Source organism: Heterodontus francisci, chromosome 25 (assembly GCF_036365525.1).
Source record: "Heterodontus francisci isolate sHetFra1 chromosome 25, sHetFra1.hap1, whole genome shotgun sequence".
Lineage (NCBI taxonomy): Eukaryota > Metazoa > Chordata > Chondrichthyes > Heterodontiformes > Heterodontidae > Heterodontus > Heterodontus francisci.
The window spans coordinates 15,590,305-15,606,695 of record NC_090395.1 but is presented as its reverse complement, the minus strand read 5'-3'; the positions used below and the strand labels follow the sequence as shown (position 1 = coordinate 15,606,695).

General features: G+C 46.5%; 2 protein-coding genes across 2 annotated transcripts in view; one reads left to right on the top strand and one right to left on the bottom strand.

Moving 5' to 3' along the window:
• Positions 1–5,820, bottom strand: part of cacna1sa (calcium channel, voltage-dependent, L type, alpha 1S subunit, a) — a 722,633-nt gene extending 716,813 nt beyond the window's left edge. Inside the window, exon 1 of the mRNA XM_068056917.1 lies at positions 5,782–5,820. The gene's annotated coding sequence lies outside the window, so the exon portion shown is untranslated. The remainder of the gene's footprint in view (positions 1–5,781) is intronic.
• The window catches only part of rabif (RAB interacting factor), a 16,139-nt gene continuing 1,407 nt past the window's right edge, over positions 1,660–16,391 (top strand). Inside the window, exon 1 of the mRNA XM_068056909.1 lies at positions 1,660–1,698. Coding sequence (XP_067913010.1) covers positions 1,660–1,698 — 39 coding nt within the window. The remainder of the gene's footprint in view (positions 1,699–16,391) is intronic.

Here is a 16,391-nt window from a genome sequence, read left to right as displayed (position 1 = left end):
ACACATTCTAGGAACTCTTGCCCCTCACTGCCCTTTACACTATTATCTCAGTCTATGTTTGGATAATTAAAGTCTCCCATTATAACTACCCTATAATCTTTGCACCTCTCTGTAATTTCCTTACAAATTTGTTCCTCCACGTCCTTCCCACTAGTTGGTGGCCTATAGACAATATTAAGCAATATAATCCGCACCTTTTTTGTTCCTTAGCTCAAGCCAAATTGATTCTGTCCTCAACCCCTCTGGGACAGCCTTTTTCTCCAGCACTGCAATGCTCTCCTTAATCAATACTGCCACCCCTCCTCCTTTTTCCCTTTCTTTTCTGAACACCTTGTATCCAGGAATATTTAACACCCAGGTCTGCCCTTCTTTGAGCCAGGTCTCTGTTGTAGCCACAACTTCATATTTCCACATGACAATCTGCACCTGTACCTCACCAGTCTTATTAACCACACTCCGTGCATTCACATACATGCACATTAACCCTGATTTAGACTTTATTACTTTCTGCCTTACTCTGACCCCACCTAATAACTTACTATTCCCTACTCTAGTGCTTTCTATCTCCCCTGCTATTCTGTGCACCTTAGTTTTCCTCTCTGATATTTGCCCCTGGTTCCAACACCCCGACAAGTTACCAGTTCTGTTTCCCTCCAATTTGAGCTCCCTCTCACATTTTCCTCCCCCTGTCAATCAAGTTTAAACCCTCCCCAACAGCACTAGCAAATATCCCTGTGATGATATTAGCCTCAGTCCTGCTAAGATGCAACCTGTCCATCTTGTACAGCTCCCACCTGCCCCAGAACCAGTCCCAATGTCTCAGAAATCTGATGCCCTCCCCTGTTTCCCAGCCATGTGTTCAATCACTCAATTCTGCTATTCCCATGCTCACTTGCATGTGGGACTGGGAGTAATCCTGAGATTACTGCTTTTGAGGTCCTGCTTTTTAATCTCCTTCCTAGCTCCCAAAAATCTGCTTTCAGGACCTCATCCCCCTTCTTACATATGTCATCAGTGCCAGCGTGGACCATGACCTCTGGCTGTTCACCCTCCCCCAGAAGAATGTCCTGTAGTTGCTCTGTGACATCCTTGACTCTGGCACCAGGGGGTGGGGGGGTAGCACACCATCCTGGAGTCATGTCTAAGGCCGCAGAAACACCTGTCTGTTCCCCTAACTAACAAATTCCCTATCACTACTGCTCTTCCACTCTTCTTCCTCCCCTCTTGTCCAGCTAAGCCACCTGTGGTGCCACAAACTTGCACTCCACTGAGGAAATAACACTCGACCAGTATCCAAAATGGAAAATCGATTAGCAAGTGAGATCATCTCAGGGTCTCCTGCACTACCTGCCTGGTTCTCTTAGACTGCCTGGTGGTCACCCATTCCCTCTCTGCCTGCATGCCCCTAACCTGTGGTGTGATCACCTCCCTAAACGTGCTATCCACATAGTCCTCTGCCTCGCAGATGCACCACAGTGACTCCAGCCGCTGCTCGAGTTCTGAAACCCAGAGCTTAAGCTTGTGCAGCTGATGACACTTCCTGCAGATGCACTTTTCTAGGACACGTGGTGCGTCCATGACGTCCCATATGCCATAGGATGCACATTCCACTTGGCTGAGCTGCCTTGCCATACCTTAACATTATAAGCAGAATAGCTTATGAGTTACTCACTAACCTGCTCCTTCCACTGCGGCAAAGTAAGAACCAAATACTGGAGGGTGAAAAAAGCAGAAAAAGGAGCTCCTGCTCCCCACTCACCAAACTCGTATCTCCACACTCTGCTTGCAATCTGCACTCTGTTTCCAGTCACACATGGACAAGGAAACCTCCTGCTGATTACCATCTACCACCCCCACATCAGCGGATGAATCAGTGCATCTCCATGTTGAACACCAATAGGAAGAAGCACTGAGGATGGCAAGGGCATGAAATATACTCTGGGTGAGGCACCATTACTGACTGAGCTGTCCGAGTCCTAAAGGACATAGCTGCTAGACTGGGTCTGCAGCAGGTGGTGAGGGAGCCAACAAGAGGGAAGATCTGACTTGACCTCGTCCTCATTGGCAAACAGGATTAAGGAAAATCTCAAGGCTTTTTATACATATATAAAGAGCAAGAGGGTAACCAGGGAAAGGGTTGGCCCACTCAAGGACAGAGAAGGGAATCTATGTGTGGAGCCAGAGGAAATGGACAAGGTACTAAATGAGTACTTTGCATCAGTATTCACCAAAGAGAAGGACTTGGTGGATGATGAGCCTTGGGAAGGGAGTGTAGATAGTCTCAGTCATCTCATTATCAAAAAGGAGGTGGTGTTGGGTGTCTTGCAAAGCATTAAGGTAGATATGTCCCCAGGGCCTGATGGGATCTACCCTAGAATACTGAGGGAGGCAAGGGAAGAAATTGCTGGGGCCTTGACAGAAATCTTTGCATCCTCATTGGCTACAGGTGAGGTCCCAGAGGACTGGAGAATAGCCAATGTTGTTCCTTTGTTTAAGAAGGGTGGCAAGGATAATCCAGGAAATTATAGGCCGGTGAGCCTTACGTCAGTGGTAGGGAAACTATTAGAGAGGATTATTTGGGACAGGATTTACTCCCATTTGGAAAAAAACAAACTTATTAGCGAGAGACAGCATGGTTTTGTGAAGGGGAGGTCATGTCTTACTAATTTGATTGAGTTTTTTGAGGAAGTGACGAAGATGATTGATGAGGGAAGGGCGGTGGATGTTATCTATATGGACTTCAGTAAAGCCTTTGACAAGGTCCCTCATGACAGACTGGTACAAAAGGTGAAGTCACAAGGGATCAGAGGTGAGCTGGCAAGATGGATAAAGAACTGGCTCGGTCATAGAAGACAGAGGGTAACAGTGGATGGGTGTTTTTCTGAATGGAGGGCTGTGACTAGTGGTGTTCCACAGGGATCAGTGCTGGGACCTTTGCTGTTTGTAGTATATATAAATGATTTGGAGGAAAATGTAGCTGGTCTGATTAGTAAGTTTGCGGACGACACAAAGGTTGGGTGGAGTTGCGGATAATGATGAGGATTGTCAGAGGATACAGCAGGATATAGATCGGTTGGAGACTTGGGCGGAGAAATGGCAGATGGAGTTTAATCCGGACAAATGTGAGGTAATGCATTTTGGAAGGTCTAATGCAGGTGGGAGGTATACAGTAAATGGCAGAACCCTCAGAAGTATTGACAGGCAGAGAGATCTGGGCGTACAGGTCCACAGGTCACTGAAAGTGGCAACGCAGGTGGATAAGGTAGTCAAGAAGGCATACGGCATGCTTGCCTTCATCGGTCGGGGCATCGAGTATAAAAATTAGCAAGTCATGTTGCAGCTGTACAGAACCTTAGTTAGGCCACACTTCGAATATTGCGTGCAATTCTGGTCGCCACACTACCAGAAGGACGTGGAGGCTTTGGAGAGGGTACAGAGGAGGTTTACCAGGATGTTGCCTGGTCTGGAGAGCATTAGCTATGAGGAGAGGTTGGAAAAACTTGGATTGTTTTCACTGGAACGACGGAGGTGGAGGGGCGACATGATAGAGGTTTACAAAGTTATGAGCGGCATGGACAGAGTGGATAGTCAGAAGCTTTTTCCCAGGGTGGAAGAGTCAGTTACTAAAAGACATAGGTTTAAGATGCGAGGGGAAAAGTTTAGAGGGGATGTGCGAGGCAAGTTCTTTACACAGAGGGTGGTGAGTGCCTGGAACTTGCTGCCAGGGGAGGTGGTGGAAGCAGATACGATAGCGACGTTTAAGAGACATCTTGACAAATATATGAATAGGAAGGGAATAGAGGGATATGGGCCCCAGAAGTGCAGAAGGTTTTAGTTTAGGCAGGCATCAAGATCGGCGCAGGCTTGGAGGGCCGAATGGCCTGTTCCGGTGCTGTACTGTTCTTTGTTCTTGTTCTTTGTTCTCACTAATCTGCCTGTCACAGATGCATCTGTCCACAGTATTGGTAGGAGTGACCACTGCACAATCCTTGAGGAGACGAAGTCTCGTCTTCACATTGAGGTACCCACCATGGTGGCATTACCACCATGCTAAATGGGGTAGATTTTGAACAGATCTAGCAACTCAAAACTGGGCATCCATGAGGTACTGTGCACCATCAGCAGCAGTAGAATTGTATTTAACCACAACCCCTAACCTCATGACCCGGCATATCCTCCACCCTACCATTAACATCAAGCCAGGAGTCCAACACTGGTTCAATGCAGAGTGTAGGAGGGCATGCCAGGAGCAGAACCAGGCATACCTAAAGTGAGATGTCAGCCTGGTGAAGCTACAACACAGGACTACTTGCATGCCAAACAGCAGAAGCAACATGCAATAGACAGGGCTAAGCAAACCCACAACCAATAGATCAGATATAAATTCTACAGTCCTGCCACATCCAGTCGTGAATGGTGGTGGATAATTAAACAACTGACAGGAGGAAGAGGCTCCACAAATATCCCCATCTTCAATGATGGGGGAGCCCAGCACATTAGTGCAAAACACAAGACTGAAGCATTTGCATCCATCTTCAGCCAGAAGTCCTGAGGTTCCCAGCATCACAGCTGCTAGTCTTCAGCCAATCTGATTCACTTCACGTGATATCATGAAATGGCTGAAGGCACTGGATACTGCAAAGGCTATGGGCCCTGACAACATTCCGGCGATTGTACTGAAGACCTGTGCTCCAGAACTTGCCACACCTCTCGCCAAGCTGTTCCAGTACAGCTACAACACTGGCATCTACCCGGCAATGTTGAAAGTTGCCCAGGTATGTCCTGTGCACAAAATGTAGGACAAATCCAACCTGGCCAATTACCACCCGATCATCAGTAAAGTGATGGAAGGGGTTGTTAACAGTGCTATCAAGCAGCATTTGATCAGCAATAATCTGCTCACTGACGTTCAGTTTGGGTTCTGCCAGGGCCACTCAGCTCCTGACCTCATTACAGCCTTGGTTCAAACATGGACAAAAGAGCTGAACTCCAGAGATGAGGTGAGAGTGACTGCCCTTGACATCAAGGCAGCATTTGACCGAGTATGGCATCAAGGAACCCTAGCAAAACTGGAGTCAATGGGAATCGGGGGAAACCACTCCGCTGGTTGGAGTCATACCTAGCACAAAGGAAGATGGTTGTGGTTGTTGGAGGCCAATCATCTCAGTCCCAGGACATCACTGCAGGAGTTCCTCAGGGTAGTGTCCTAGGTTCAACCATCTTCAGCTGCTTCATCAATGACTTTCCCTCCATCATAAGGTCAGAAGTGGGGGTGTTCGCTGATGATTGCACTATGTTCAGCACCATTCACGTCTCCTCAGATACTGAAGCAGCCCACAAGTGCCAGGCAATGACCATCTCAAACAAGAGAGAATCTAACCATCTCCCCTTGACATTCAATGGCATTACAATTGCTGAATCCCCTACTATCAACATCCTGGGGGTTGCCGTTGTCCAGAAACTGAACTGGACCAGCCAGATAAATGCTGTGGCTACAAGAGCAAATCAGAGACTGGGAATTCTGTGGCAAGTAACTCACCTCCTGACTCCCCAAAGCCTGTCCACCATCTACAAGGCACAAGTCAGGAGTGTGATGGAATACTCTCCATTGCCTGGATGGGTGCAGCTCCAACAACACTCAAGAAGCTCGACACCATCCAGGACAAAGCAGCCCGCTTGATTGCTTCCCCATTCACCACCTTCAACATTCACTTCCTTCACCACCAACGACACACAGTGGCAGCAGTGTGTACCATCTACAAGATGCAATGCAGAACTCACCAAGGCTCCTTCAACAACACCTTCCAAACCTGCGATCTCTGCCACCTAGAAGGACAAGAACAGTGGATGCATGTGAACACCAGGACCTGCAAGTTCCCCTCCAAGCCACACAACATCCTGACTTGTAACTATATCGCCGTTCCTTCGCTATTGCTGGGTCAAAATCCTGGAACCCTCTTCCTAACAACACTGTTGGTGTGTCTACACCACAAGGACTGCAGCAGTTCAAGAAGAGAGCTCACCACCACCTTATGAAGGGCAATTAGGGATGGGCAATAAATAGCGGCCTAGCCAGTGATGCCTACATCCCCAGAACAAATTTTTAAAAATCCAGATTGTCACTATCCAGAGGTGTTGCTATCTGGAGCATCACTATCCAGGTGAGTCACGATCCGATGTCTCACTATCCAGGGTGTCAATATCCGGTGTGTCACTATCTGGGAATGTCATTAACCGCAGTGTCACTATCCAGGAATGTCACAATCCAGAACTTCACTATCTGGTGTGTCACTATCTGGGAATGTCACTAACCGGCAGTATCACTATCTGGGAATGACACTATCGGGAATGTCACTCTCCAGGAGTGTCACGATCCGGAGTGTCACCATCCGGGAATGTCATATCCGGGAATGTCACTAATGGAGTGTAACTAACCAAAGTGTTAGTATACAGGAATGTCACTATCTGGGACTGTCGCGAACAGGAATGTCACTATCCGGAGTGTCAGTATCCGGGTGTGGCACTGTCCTGAGTGTCACTATCCAGGAATGTTACTATCCGGGGGAGTCACTAGCCGGGAATGTCACTATCCTGACTGTAACTATCCAGAGTATCAATATCCAGGAATGTCACTATCTGGGAATGTCACTATCCAGGAATGTCACTATCCGGGAGTGTCACTATCGAGGAATGTCACTATCTGGGAGAGTCACTATCCAGAGTGTCAATATCCAGGAATGTCACTATCCGGGAGTGTCACTATCCATGAATTTCACTATCCGGGAGTGTCACTATCGAGGAATGCCACTATTTGGTGGAGTCATTTTCCAGCAATGTCACTATTCGGGAGTGTCACTATCGAGGAATGTCACTATCTGGGAGTGTCACTATATGGAGTGTCACTATCTGGAATGACACTATCCAGGATTTAATTATCTGGGAGTATCACTATCAGGGAGTGTCACTATCCAGAGTGACACTATCCAAGAGTGTCACTATATGGGAATATTCCTATCCGGGAATGTCACTATCTAGGAATATCACTCTCCAGGAATATCACTCTCTGGGAATATCACTATCTGGTAACATCAGTCGCCGGTAATATCAGCAACCGGAGTGTCACACTCGGGAATATCACTCTTGGCGAATATCACTATACGGAACTGTCACTCTCCAGGAATGTCACTATCCGGGAATACAACTCTGGGGGAATATCACTATCCGGGAGTGTCACTCTCCGGGAATATCACTTCCTGTGAGTGTCACATTCCTGGAATATCACTATCCAGGGATATTAATCTCCAGGAATATCACTATCCGGGAGTGTCACTCTCCGGGAATATCACTATTCAGGAATATCACTCTCTGGGAATATCACTATCTGGGAATATCACTCTCTGGGAATATCAGTATCCGGAGTGTCACTCCCGGGAATATCTCTCTCGGGGAATATCACTATTCGGCAGTGTCAATCTCCAGGAATGTCACTATCTGGGAATATCACTCCTGGGGAATATCACTATCCACGATTGTCACACTCTGGGAATATCACTATCGAGGGATATCACTCTGTGGGAATATCGCTATCTGGGAGTGTCACTCTTCGGAATACCACTCTCCAGGAATATCACTCTCCGGGAATATCACTCTCTGGGAATATCACTATCTGGGAATATCACTCTCCGGGAATATCACTCCCATGGAATATCACTATCCAGGAGTGTCACTATCCACAAATATCACTCTCCGGGAATATCACTCTCTGGGAATGTCACTCTTTGGGAATATCACTATCCAGGAATATGACTCTCTGGGAAAATCATGATCTGAATATATCACTCTCTGGTAATATCACTGTCCGGGAGTGTCACTCTCGGAAATATCATCCTCGGGGAATATCTCTATTCGGCAGTGTCGTTCTCCAGGAATGTCACTATCTGGGAATATCACTCCCGGGGAATATCATTATCCGGGAGTGTCACGCTCTGGGAATATCACTAACTGTGAGTGTCACACTCCTGGAATATCGCTATCCAGGGATATCACTCTCTGGGAATATCACTATCCAGGAATATCACTCTCCAGGAATATCACTCTCTGGGAGTGTCACTATCTGGGAATATCACTATCCAGGAATGTCACTCTCTGGGAATATGACTATTTGGGAATGTCACTCTCTGGTAATATCACTGTCCGGGAGTGTCACTCTCGGGAATATCACTCTCAGTGAATATCACTATCTGGGAGTGTCACTCTCCAGGAATGTCACTATCTGGGAATATCACTCTCCAGGAATATCACTATCCAGGAGTGTCACTATCTGGGTGTCATCATCTGGGTATGTTACTATCTGGGAGTGTCACTATCCTGGGGAGTCACTATCTGGGAATTTCACTATCCGGGAATGTCAACATCTGGAGTGTAACTATCCAGAGTGTTACTATACATGAATGTCACTATCCGGGACTGTCACGAACAAGAATATCACTATCCGGAGTGTCAGTATCCGGGAGTGTCACAATCCGGTGTGTCACTATCTGGGAATATTACTATCCGGGGGACTCACTAGCTGGGAATGCCACTATCCGGAGTGTAACTATCCGTGGTGTCACTATCCGGGAGTGTCACTATGCGAGAGTGTCACGATCGAGGAATGTCACTATCTGGGAGTGTCACTATCCAGGGGAGTCATTTTCCAGCAATGTCACTATCTGGGAGTGTCACTATCCGGAGTGTCACTATCTGGAATGATACTATCCGGGAATATAATTATCTGGGAATATCACTATCTGGGAGTGTCACTATCCAGAGTGACACTATCCGCGAGTGTCACTCTACGGGAATATCCCTATCCGGGAATATCACTACCCAGACACTCACTATCCGGGAATATCACAAGAAGCAGTTTCAGTATCTGGGAGTGTCACTATCCCAGAATATCACTCACGGGAAATATTACTATCCGGCAGTGTCACTCTCCAGGAATAACACAATCCAGGAATATCACTCTCCGGTAATATCACTATCCGGGAGCGTCACTCTTCGGAATATCAATCTCGGGGAATATCACTATCCAGGAGTGTCTCTCTCCGGGCATATAACTATCCGGGAATATCACTCTCCGGGAATATCACTATCCAGGAGTGTCACTCTTGGGAATATCACTATCCATGAGAATCACTCTTGGGAATAACACTCTCAGGGAATATCACTATCCAGGAGTGTCCCTCCTTGGGAATATCACTATCCGGGAATATCACCCTCGAGTGTCACTCTCCGTGAATATCACTATCCGGGAGTGTCACTCTCCAGGAATAACACAATCCAGGAATATCACTCTCCGGTAATATCACTATCCGGGAGCGTCACTCTTCGGAATATCAATCTCGGGGAATATCACTATCCAGGAGTGTCTCTCTCCGGGCATATAACTATCCGGGAATATCACTCTCCGGGAATATCACTATCCAGGAGTGTCACTCTTGGGAATATCACTATCCATGAGAATCACTCTTGGGAATAACACTCTCAGGGAATATCACTATCCAGGAGTGTCCCTCCTTGGGAATATCACTATCCGGGAATATCACCCTCGAGTGTCACTCTCCGTGAATATCACTATCCGGGAGTGTCACTCTCCGGGAATGTCACTATCTGCGAGTGTCACTCTCTGGGAATATCACTATCCGTGAGTGTCACACTCCTGGAATATCACTATCCAGGGATATCACTCTCTTGGAATATCACTATCCAGGAACATCACTCTCCAGGAATATCACTCTCTGGAAATATCACTCTGTGGGAGTGTCACTATCTGGGAATATCACTCTCCAGGAAAGTCACTCTCCGGGAAAATCACTATCTGACTATAGCACTCTCTGGTAATATCAATGTCCGGGAGTGTCACTCTCCAGGAATGTCACTATCCAGGAATATCACTCTCCAGGAATATCACTATCTGGGAGTGTCACTCTCCAGGAATGTCACTATTCGGGAATATCACTATCCAGGAATATCACTATCCCGGAGTGTCACTATCTGGGTGTCATCATCTGGGTATGTTACTATCTGGGAGTGTCACTATCCTGGGGAGTTACTATCTGGGAATGTCACTATCCGGGAATGTCATTATCTGGAGTGTAACTATCCAGAGTGTTACTATACATGAATGTCACTATCCGGGACTGTCACAAACAAGAATGTCACTATCCGGAGTGTCAGTATCCGGGAGTGTCACAATCCAGAGTGTCACTATCCGGGAATGTTACTATCTGGGGGACTCACTAGCTGGGAATGTCACTATTCGGACTGTAACTATCCGTGAGTGTCACTATCCGGGGGCGTCATTTTCCAGCAAGTTCACTATCCGGGAATGTCACTATCTGGGAATGTCACCATCGAGGAATGTCACTATCTGGAATGACACTATCCAGGAATAAATTATCTGGGAATATCACGATCCGGGAGTGTCACTATCCAGACTGTCACTATACGGGAAAATACCTATCCGGGAATATCACTATCTAGACACTCACTATCCAGGAATATCACTATAAGCAGTTTCAGTATCTGGGAGTGTCACTGTCCCAGAATATCACTCAATGGAAATTACTATCCGGCAGTGTCGCTCTCCAGGAATATCACTATCCGGGAGTGTCACTCTCAGGGAATATTACTATCTGGAACTGTCACTCTCCAGGAATAACACAATCCAGGAATATCACTCTCCGATAATATCACTATCTGGGAGCGTCACTCTTGGGAATATCACACTCGGGGAATATCACTATCCAGGAGTTTCACTCTCCGGGCATATAACTATCCAGGAATATCACTCTCCGGTTATATCACTATCCAGGAGCGTCACTCTTGGGAATATCACTCTTGAGGAATATCACTATCCAGGAGTGTCACTATCTGGGCATATAACTATCCGGGAATATCACTCTCCGGTAATATCACTATCCAGCGCCGTCACTCTTGGGAATATCACTATCAATGAGTGTCAGTCTTGGGAATATCACTCTCGGGGAATATCATTATCCAGGAGTGTCACTCTTTGGGAATATCACTATCTGTGTATATCACTCTCAAGTGTCTGTCTCCGGAATCTCACTCTCCGGGAGTATCACACTCCGGGAATATCACTATTCATGGGTGTTACACTCTGGGACTATCACTATCCAGGGATATCACTCTCCGAGAATATCACTATCCAGGAGTATCACTATCCGGGAATATCACTATTCAGGAATATCACTCTCTGGGAATATCACTATCTGGGAATATCATACTCCAGGAAAATCACTATCCAGGACTGTCACTATCTAGGATTATCACTATCCAGGAATGACACTCTCCAGGAACATAGCTATCAGGGAATATCACTCTCCGGGAATATCACTATTCGGCAGTGTCAATCTGTAGGTAGGTCACTCTCCGGGAATATCACTCTCTGGGAATATTACTATCCAGGACTGTCACTATCTAGGAATATCACTCTCCAGGAATATCACTCTCTGGGAATATCACTATCTAGTAACATCAGTCTCCGGTAATATCAGCATCCGGAGTGTCACTCTCGGGAATATCACTCTTGGCGAATATTGCTATACGGAACTGTCACTCTCCAGGAATGTGACTATCCGGGAATACCACTCTCGGGGAATATCACTATCCGCGAGTGTCACTCTCCGGGACTATCACGATCCGCTATGTCACACTCTGGGAATATCACTTCCAGGGATATTAGTCTCCAGGAATATCACTATCTGGGAGTGTCACTCTCCGGGAGTACTATTCAGGAATATCACTCTCTGGGAATATCACTCTCTGGGAATATCACTATCTGGGACTATCACTCTCCAGGAATGCCACTTTATGGGAATATCACTATCCAGGCGTGTCACTCTCTGGGAAAATCACGATCTGAATATATCACTCTCTGGTAATATCACTGTCCGGAAGTATCACTCTCGGGAATATCACCCTCGGGGAATATCTCGATTCAGCAGTGTCTTTCTCCAGGAATGTCACTATCTGGGAATATCACTCCCGGGGAATATCACTATCCGGGTGTGTCACTCTCCAGGAATATCACTCTCCGTCAGTGTCACACTCCTGGAATATCACCATCCAGGGATATCACTCTCCGGGAATATCACTATCCAGGAATATCACTCTCTGGGAATATCACTCTCTGGTAATATCACCATCCGGGAGTGTCACTCTCGGGAATATCACCCTCGGGGAATATCACGATCCAGGAGTGTCACTCTCCAGGAATGTCACTATCTGGGAGAGTCACATTCCAGGAGTATCACTATCCGGGGATATCACTCACCGGGAACATCACTATCTAGGATTGTCACTATCTGGGTGTCACTATCTGGGAGTGTCACTATCTGGGAATATCACATTCCAGGAATGTCACTCTCTGGGAATATCACTATGCAGGAGTGTCACTCTCTGGGAAAATCACTATCTGACTATATCACTTTCTGGTAATATCACTGTCTGGAGTGTCACTCTCCAGGAATGTCATTATCCGGGAATATCACTATCTGGGAGTGTCACTCTCCAGGAATATCACTATCAGGGGTTTTCACTCACCGGGAACATCACTATCCCGGAGTGTCACTATCTGGGTGTCACCATCTGGGTATGTTACCATCTGGGAGTGTCACTATCCTGGGGAGTTACTATCTGGGAATGTCACTATCCGGGAATGTCACTATCTGGAGTGTAACTATCCAGAGTGTTACTATACATGTATGTCACTATCCGGGACTGTCACGAACAAGAATGTCACTATCCGGAGTGTCAGTATCCGGGAGAGTCACAATCCAGAGTGTCACTATCCGGGCATGTTACTATCTGGGTGAATTACTAGCCGGGAATGTCACTATCCGTGAGTGTCACTATCCAGAGTGACACTATCCATGAGTGTCACTCTACGGAATATCCCTATCCGGGAATATCACTATCCAGACACTCACTATCCGGGAATATCACTATAAGCAGTTTCAGTATCTGGGAGTGTCACTATCCCAGAATATCACTCACGGGAAATATTACTATCCGGCAGTGTCACTCTCCAGGAAGAACACTATCCGGGAGTGTCACTCTCAGGGAATATTACTATCTGGGACAGTCACTCTCCAGGAATAACACTATCCAGGAATATCACTCTCCGGTAATATCACGATCCGGGAGCGTCACTCCTGGGAATATCATTCTCGGGGAATATCACTATCCAGGAGTGTCACTCTCCGGGCATATAACTATCCAGGACTATCAATTTCCGGTAATATCACTATCCAGGAGTTTCACTCTTGGGATTATCACTATCCATGATTGTCACTCTTGGGAATATCACTCTCGGGGAATATAACTATCCATGTATATCACTCTCGACTGTCACTCTCCGGAAATTTCACTATCCATGGGTGTCACTCTCTGAGAATATCACTATCCAGGGATATCACTCTCCGAGAATATCACTATATGGGAGTATCACTCTCCGGGAATATCACTATTCAGGAATATCACACTCCTGGAATATCACTATCCAGGACAGTCACAGTCAGCAATATCACTCTCCAGGAATGTCACTCTCCAGGAATATAGCTATGAGGGAATATCACTCTCCGGGATTTTCAGTATCCGGAGTGTCACTCCCGGGAATATCACTCTCTGGGAATATCACTATCCAGGACTGTCACTATCTAGGATATAACTCTCCAGGAATGTCACTCTCCAGGAATATCACTCTCTGGGAATATCACTATCTGGTAACATCAGTCTCCGGTAATATCAGCAACCGGAGTGTCACTCTCGGGAATATCACTCTTGGCGAATATCACTATACGGAACTGTCACTCTCCAGGAATGTCACTCTCCGGGAATACAGCTCTGGGGGAATATCACTATCCAGGAGTGTCACTCTCCGGGAATATCACTATCCGCGAGTGTCACACTCCGGGAATATCACTATCCAGGGATATTAATCTCCAGGAATATCACTATCTGGGAGTGTCACTCTCTGGGAATATCACTATTCAGGAATATCACTCTCTGGGAATATCACTATCTGGGAATATCACTCTCTGGGAATATCAGTATCCAGAGTGTCACACCCGGGAATATCTCTCTCGTGGAATATCACTATTCGGCGGTGTCAATCTCCAGGAATGTCACTATCTGGGAATATCATTCCTGGAGAATATCACTATCTGTGATTGTCACACTCTGGGAATATCAATATCTGGGGATATCACTTTGTGGGAATATCGCTATCTGGGAATGTCACTCTTCGGAATACCACTCTCCAGGAATATCACTCTCCGGGAATATCACTCTCTGGGAATATCACTATCCGGGAGTGTCACGATCCAGGAATATCACTATCCAGGAATATCAATCTCTGGGAGTGTCACTATCCGGGAATATCACACTCTGGGAATATCACTATCTGGGAATATCACTCTCCGGGAATATCACTACCATGGAATATCACTATCCAGGAGTGTCACTATCCACGAATATCACTCTCTGGGAATATCACTCTCTGGGAATGTCACTCTATGGGAATATCACTATCCAGGAGTGTCACTCTCTGGAAAAATCATGATCTGAATATATCACTCTCTGGTAATATCACTGTCCGGGTGTGTCACTCTCGGGAATATCATCCTCGTGGAATATCACTATTCGGCGGTGTCAATCTCCAGGAATGTCACTATCTGGGAATATCATTCCTGGAGAATATCACTATCTGTGATTGTCACACTCTGGGAATATCAATATCTGGGATATCACTTGTGGGAATATCGCTATCTGGGAATGTCACTCTTCGGAATACCACTCTCCAGGAATATCACTCTCCGGGAATATCACTCTCTGAGAATATCACTATCCGGGAGTGTCACGATCCAGGAATATCACTATCCAGGAATATCAATCTCTGGGAGTGTCACTATCCGGGAATATCACACTCTGGGAATATCACTATCTGGGAATATCACTCTCCGGGAATATCACTACCATGGAATATCACTATCCAGGAGTGTCACTATCCACGAATATCACTCTCTGGGAATGTCACTCTATGGGAATATCACTATCCAGGAGTGTCACTCTCTGGAAAAATCATGATCTGAATATATCACTCTCTGGTAATATCACTGTCCGGGTGTGTCACTCTCGGGAATATCATCCTCGGGGGAATATCTCTATTCGGCAGTGTCGTTCTCCAGGAATGTCACTATCTGGGAATATCACTCCCGGGGAATATCACTATCTGGGAGTTTCACTCTCTGGGAATATCACTATCTGTGAGTGTCACACTCCTGGAATATCTCTATCCAGGGATATCACTCTCTGGGAATATCACTATCCAGGAATATCACTCTCCAGGAATATCACTCTCTGGGAGTGTCACTATCTGGGAATATCACTCTCCAGGAATGTCACTCTCTGGGAATATTACTATTTGGGAATGTCACTCTCTGGTAATATCACTGTCCGGGAGTGTCACGATCTGGGTGTCATCATCTGGGTATGTTACTATCTGGGAGTGTCACTATCCTGGGGAGTCACTGTCTGGGAATGTCACTATCCGGGAATGTCACTATCTGGAGTGTAACTATCCAGAGTGTTACTATACATGAATGTCACTATCCGGGACTGTCACGAACAAGAATGTCACAATCCGGAGTGTCACTATCTGGGAATATTACTATCCGAGGGGCTCACTAGCTGGGAATGTCACTATCCGGAGTGTAACTATCCGTGCTGTCACTATCCGGGAATGTCACTATCTGGAGTGTCACTCTGCAGGAATAACACAATCCAGGAATATCACTCTCCGGTAACATCACTATCCGAGAGTGTCACGATCGGGGAATGTCACTACCTGGGAGTGTCATTATCCGGAGTGTCACTATCAGGAATTACACTATCCGGGAATATAATTATCTGGGAATATCACTATCTGGGAGTGTCATTATCCGGAGTGTCACTATCAGGAATTACACTATCCGGAATATAATTATCTGGGAATATCACTATCTGGGAGTGTCACTATCCAGAGTGACACTATCCGCGAGTGTCACTCTACGGGAATATCACTATCCAGACACTCACTATCCAGGAATATCACTCTCCGGTAACATCACTATCCGGGAGCGTCACTCTTCGGAATATCACTCTCCGGGATATCACGATCCAAGAAGTCACTTGTGCGGAAGTGTCGTTGTCACAGTTCCATGTTTCCGGAAGTGTGCTACGGAACCGGAAGTTGTGGTTGTCCCGCCCTCGCTCTGGAGGCGCCATGGAGACTGGGTTCGGCGGCCGCTCGGTTGCTGCTGTCGGGGAGCGGCCTGGCGCCA